Raw genomic sequence first — 6413 nt, 5'->3', positions numbered from 1 at the left:
TTTAAAAAATGAAAAAAAAAAGTTAGACCATTCATTTTATAAGCCAAAATGGAGGCCAAAAATGAAAAAAATTAATTAGAATAAATCAAAATGGAAAAATGGAAAAATGGCTTACCTTTTATTTTTTTGGTCTAAGTTTTACGTATCCATTTTAAAAGGTTTATTTTTTGGTCAAATTGAAAAAAAAAATTCAAAATGGAAATATTGGACCATTTCAGTAAAAATTGGAGCAAATTTTTTTTTTTTTTTTAATTTTTGGCCTAATTTTTATTTTGATATTTTCCTCTTTTTTTTTTTTTTTTTTTTGGGGTTTGGGCATAAAAAAGATTTTTAGTTTTTGGTTTAATAAAATTATTTTTATTAGATCAAAAATTTCAATTTTATTTTTTGATCTAATTGTAGGTTCAAAAATATTTAATTATAATTGTGGATATTTGAATTTAAATAAAAAAATAATGAAAACAAATTTTCAAATAAAAAATCATAAATATAAAATAGAAAATAATATATATATATATATATATTCAATTTTTTTAAAAAAATATATTTTATTGTTTTTGTAAAATAATTATGACATCAGCATAATACTAACATGATGCCAACACATTAATTTTAACAATACTATTATTTCAAGATACTAATTGCAAATATTTTAAAATTTTAGGATCTAGTTCATCCAAATTCAAAGTTTAAAGATGAAATTGCACAAGCTGAATCTAAAAGACACAAATGTGTAATTTACCCTATATATTTTAAACACATTCATTAAAAAAAACAAAAAAGATGTTTAAAATACTAATTTTTTATGCTTAAAATATATTAATTTAATTCGATAAAGTAAGCTTTCTTACAAACTATTCAATTATTTTATTTATATGATTTGTTCAGGCTACATTTATACGGAATGTATCGAGTAAAGTTGCAATAACCATATCGAAGCCATTTAAGATACAACGACTTGAGATATCAAATGGAAATAAATTATTATGTATACATTTTTACAACTATTCTAAAATTGAGATTAAAAAAAAAAAAAAAAAGCTATACAAATTAATAGTCTATCTTTATTATTATTTTTTTTTTCCTGCTAAGCAACTACAAAATAATATTTGATTAATGTAACACTTTGGAATGCCAATTTAGTAAGTGTACCACCCCAGCAATGTTCTGCAAAAAGTAAATTATTCCTTACACAAATTGCTTTGTTCCAAAAGGAGGAAAAAAAAAAAAAAAAATTATAGTCGGTCCACAAGAACAACAAAATCCGAACTTCCCAAATGCTAAGAAAAGAGTGCACGCGGCCAAACATGACACTATTATTAACCGTACATTTCCAAATTTAAGTTAATCCAAACACGACTTAACCCAAGGGGTTGACCATTGATTGACCTTTGAGAGTGGTATGATGAGAGTTGTTCAATGGTTCGGGGGACTCTCAACTAACAAAGAAGTCATGTATGTAAATATTTAGCAAACACCGAAAAGAAGTTGTTGCTCATCTTCAGCATCAGCAGCTCGATCTCGCTCACATTTATTTTCTGCATAAACACACGTGCCTTTTTGACTCTCGTATGATTAAGAAAAAGTGATCCCAGAATTACAGTTCGTACAGTAAAGCTCAAAGGTCAAAATTCAATCTGCATACTTTGTGAAATTCGTGTTGGTTCTCTTTTCGCTTTTTCTTTGTTTTCAATTGTCTGAATTGCTTTATGGGGTCATCATTTTTTTCACTCAAATTCTGTATGTGGGTATCGATTTGAACTTGAATTTCTTTACTTGGAAGTTTTAGAAACTTCAATTTTGTAGGTTCTAACAGTTTTTCTAAGTTCGTTTATCTGCGAAATCGAATTCGAGTAGTGGAAATTCTGTTTATGTTGTATTTCGTGGTTCCTCTTTTTGATTTCGTCTGTGATTTTGCGAATTTGTAGTTTAGGTAGTAAAAAAGAAGTAATCTAGGTTGTCTTTGAGCTAAATCGCTATCTCGGTTTTGATCATTCTGTTACGAATTTCTGCAATTAAGCTTAATACCAGGAGGCACTATTGACTTCTCGTTCAGATTGGAATTTTATTGCCAATGGGGGAAACTTTAAACGGTAAAAGGATTTTGATTTTTAGATTGAGATGGGCAATGCTGGTTATTTGGAATTTGTAGGCTTTATAATTCTTAATCGTGAATTGTAATGCTGTTTCAATTTAGTCGATCATCAAAAAACTTGATTTAAAAAGTAAAATGAACGTACAAAATTGACTTTTTAGCTGAATGGCAATTGTTGTGTGGCTTTTATTTATTGAACTACATTATGTTATCTGGCATTGTTGAATTGTTTTGATTGAAATTACTTGTCGTTTATTACTATTAGCTTATGAAAAAAAGAGGGAAAAGCTTCGGATTTAGGTTGTTTAATTGAAATCTTGAATGCTGGTTATTTGCTTAATAGTGGATATTCTTTTTAACTGGTTGAATATTTTATTTTGATGGCAGTCAATAATTTGGAAACGAAAATGCTGGCAAGTCGATATTTTTCTTGGCTAGATACTATGGAGCTGAAAACTGAGATCGAGAAGTAGCTTGGGCGATCAAAAACAGAAGCATATAGTAATCTTCTAAGAGGATATTTGAGTCTAAAAATTTGCAAGCTTGAGTTTTGTAAACTTTGCATTGGTACAATAGGGAAAGAATATTTCCATCTGTATAATCATCTTATCAGATCTATTCTAAAGAATGCATGAATAGCAGGTTCTTTGAGTGTTAAAAGTGTCAAATGGATGCCAGAGAACTAGCCTTCAATCACTATACAGAGATTTTTCCCAATCGCTCTGAAAGGGGAGAACCACAAATCTTCGTGATCGCAAGTTCAGGGATTGATTGAGCCCCCTTGGGCCTCACAGGAAGGGTCATAGTATTATTGCATGTGAAGATTCAATACCTAAAATTCAAGAACAATAAAGTACTACAGAACTACTATCTATGGGTAGCAGACCCCCTTGTTCTGTGAAAGATGGGAAAGAGGTTAAACAAGCTGCTGGAGGCCCCAGCTTCCATGGTAAGAGTCCAGTTATAGCTCCTATTGGCCTCCCACAAAATGCTAAAAGGACAAGAAAATTGTTGTTTAGAGGATCAACACCCATAGCACATTTTAGGCTTGTCACAGTGATGGAGAGCTACCTGATACAAGCTCTTTAAAGAAGAGGCTAGAGCACAAATTAGAGGTGGAGGGATTCTAAATCTTTGGAGATTTTTCTGACTCGTCGAATTCTAGCCTTGATGATTTCCTGAAGAGATTGATAAAGCCATGTGTAGAACTAGCTAGTTCAAGATTTAAAGACAAAAACATAGACAGAGGACATTTTCAGTTCCCAAGTGTGCCCGGTTCTGCGTCCCTATGGAGCTGAACCTTCTGATACTTGGAGAAGCTTGTCCAACCACACTTGAGAAGGTTTGCTTGCATGCTTCAGAGGACAGCCCTGCAAAGTGATTAGCACATGATTTGGGTTAAGTTACAAGTGTAAGCTTGTTTTATGGTGAAGATGATTTGTGTCAACTCAATAAGCACTGGCTGAAGTACATAAAGAATAGAAGTCTTGGAAATTTTGCATCAAGGTAAGTAGATTGTATATAGATTTCCTACTGATTATATTTTGGGGTGGGATACCATGACATGATGAGGTAGAAAAATGTGGACACTTGAATATAGTTATAACAAATAGGTCAGTGGCCTTCCTTGAGAACTATCAATAGCTTGTTTCTTTATTTTATCAACTTCATCTTTGATAATAAAACTTACATTTGGAGCTAGCAAACTGTGATTGTTCAGTTTTTATCACATGTTACTCAGTATATTACATTTGGAATGATGAAATCCAACTCATTTAGTGTTTGGTGCTGTCTCTGGTTTTTAGTTTCTACATATCAACATACACTTCAATCTGATTTTGTTAAAGCCCTTGCATGGTAATGAAATCATTTTATTTCCAAAACTCAGTATTTCCAAGGAAGAAATCAATGTTTAAGAATGAGTTGTTATGAAAGAGTTGTCTAGGAAACTTGCTAGAAAAATTACATAAAAAATATAATATCCATAAAATAATAGCAAGGATGGGGTATAAAAAAAAAAAAAAAAAATTACAAATATTGGGCCTAAAATAATAAGCTTGTAAATATAAAATACAGAAAGCTTAAAAGAAAGGATAAAACAGATAAGTAAAGACTTGCTATATTTACAATAGCATGTACAATATAATCTAGACAAATAAAATGAACACAACATAGTATATAAATTATACTAATAAAAAGTATTATATAAAGAACCTGGTAACCAAGAAATCTGGACAAAGGTTTTGTGGTGAAGTCCGAGGCCTATGTTTTACACATTGCCCTTAAGATAGATAAGCCCCTCATTGGTTCTGGTGAATCTAGATGCATTTGTTTCCCATGATACAATAGAAGCTTCAAAATCTTGCACGTTTGAGTTTCTCCCGGAAAACTTGAAATTATCTTTTCTCTATCACACTAAAATCTATAGCCATTAAGAGTTACTAGACAAACACATAAAAGAAAAGCTTGAGAGCTTTTCAAAAAATCCATACTCAAAAACTAATAATGGATGTCAATTCATAGACTCATTTATGCAGGGGTACTAAGTCAGTGATTTAGTTTCGACATTTAATTCTGTAATGTATCTATTAATTTAATAATGTTCTAATTAATTCTGAAATGTTCAATTAATTTCATGATCAATTAAATTAGAAAACCATTACTAAATTAATTCCTCATAATGGTCAAATTAATCTAATTTATCTGGTCTCATAAGAGTCAACACCATTACAAATTTCATTCACCATTCAAGATGGTAATTAAGTACCATATTTTTTTCAACAAAATTTTTGTCACACAAATGGGCTGTTAGATTCCTACAAATCAACATACATTTCAATCTGACTTTATTAAAGCCATTTGACCTCTGCATGGTAATGAAATCATTTTTATTTCCAAAACTCGGTATTTTCAAGGAAGAAATCAGTGTTTAATAATAGAGTTGTTATAAAAGAGTTGTCCGGAAAAGATTTGTCACACAAATGGGCTGGTATGTTTGTTAATTATCTTATGGTGTGAAGTGTTTAGGCTAATGCTCATTTTTCCAATCTATTGGCATGCTGTTGATATCTGCTTTGCCTTCACAAACTAATACTCATACTTGCTACAACTCATGTTATATTCCTGAGCTCATTGATTTAGCTGTGTATCACATGCATACAAGACACACAAAAAGCACTTGTCTTGAATTAGCTACCCTACTTGATTATTTAGGAAAATAAAAGAGCAGAGAAACTAAAAGTGTGAAAGTGTTTTAAGTTCCACTGCATATAATTTTTTTCTTCTCATTTTTTATGTTACATACTTTTTCTCGTCACAGCTTTCTTGTTACTAAACAGTTGCAGGTTAAAAGTAACTCATTTTTTCCTTTTGCCTTGTAAATTCCAAACATTAAAACATAACCTTAAGCTTCAGTAAAATGGGAAAGAAAGAGGTAAAAAAAGTTAAAGTTGGAACAATCTCCTGCATCGAGATATAGTTAATCCATTTTGTTGTTCATTCTATCCGAACCCATGTTTAATCTTCAAAACAACCCCTGGCAGGTTAATTGTCAGTGTTCTTTTTCCCTTGAAGAGAAAACCTGGGTCATGATTTTGCTTCCCTCCATGCGGTGAGGGTTGGTCTGCACGAAGCTGTGAACTGCATTAGAGTTGTCTAAATTATGGCACAGTTCAATTTCAGTTGTTTATATACACCTGCTTATTTGATTGTAATTGGAACCTCTTTACTCTATTGGCTTGACGTATATCACTTTTCGGGTTGTTATTAGCGTATAGCGGGGTATGTATCATCTACAATAAGAACAACATTTATAGTTTTGTACATATAGTCAAAAGGGAAGTACTTCTTATTATTATGCACTTTACTGAACTGAAGGAGCTTGCTAAATCATATGTTTTTATTATGTAATCTGCATTCACTGAGAACAAGAAAACTGTTATGGGACATGCCTTCTGGTAGCCTTCTTCCAAACCTAATTTGAGTCTGATAGTGACAAGGAACAAGTAAATATACCTTCATTGGAAGCATCATATGGTAATGTATGGCACAAACCATTTTTCAGATTGCAAACTTTGCGTGTTTCTGTTTCCTGTTGGCTGTGGTTATAAAGGCATGAACCAGGATGTACACACACAACAAGAGTAACTGCAAGTAATTAACGTTGATATATGATAACCCTTTTGAAATGAATCCTTTCTATAAGCTAGCGCTTTTTCTGGAATTTGGATTTGTTTTTGTTTTTGTTTTTTGGTCTCTCTCTCTCTCTCTCTCTGTGGATTTTATAGCATACATCTGTGGTTCTTTATTGATTTAGAAA

General features: G+C 31.5%; 1 protein-coding gene across 1 annotated transcript; it reads left to right on the top strand.

Annotated features, from left to right (window-relative positions):
* The first annotated feature begins 2502 nt into the window (after positions 1 to 2502).
* Positions 2503 to 6040, top strand: LOC112492471 (uncharacterized). Its single transcript, XM_060819274.1, is given in 5 exon segments — positions 2503 to 2751; positions 2753 to 3137; positions 3140 to 3379; positions 3382 to 3601; positions 5638 to 6040. Coding segments are annotated over 4 exon segments (969 nt in total). The 3' UTR covers positions 3477 to 3601; positions 5638 to 6040.
* The last annotated feature ends 373 nt before the right edge of the window (positions 6041 to 6413 follow it).

Source organism: Ziziphus jujuba, chromosome 7, assembly GCF_031755915.1.
Source record: "Ziziphus jujuba cultivar Dongzao chromosome 7, ASM3175591v1".
Lineage (NCBI taxonomy): Eukaryota > Viridiplantae > Streptophyta > Magnoliopsida > Rosales > Rhamnaceae > Ziziphus > Ziziphus jujuba.
This window is presented reverse-complemented; position numbering and strand designations above follow the sequence as displayed.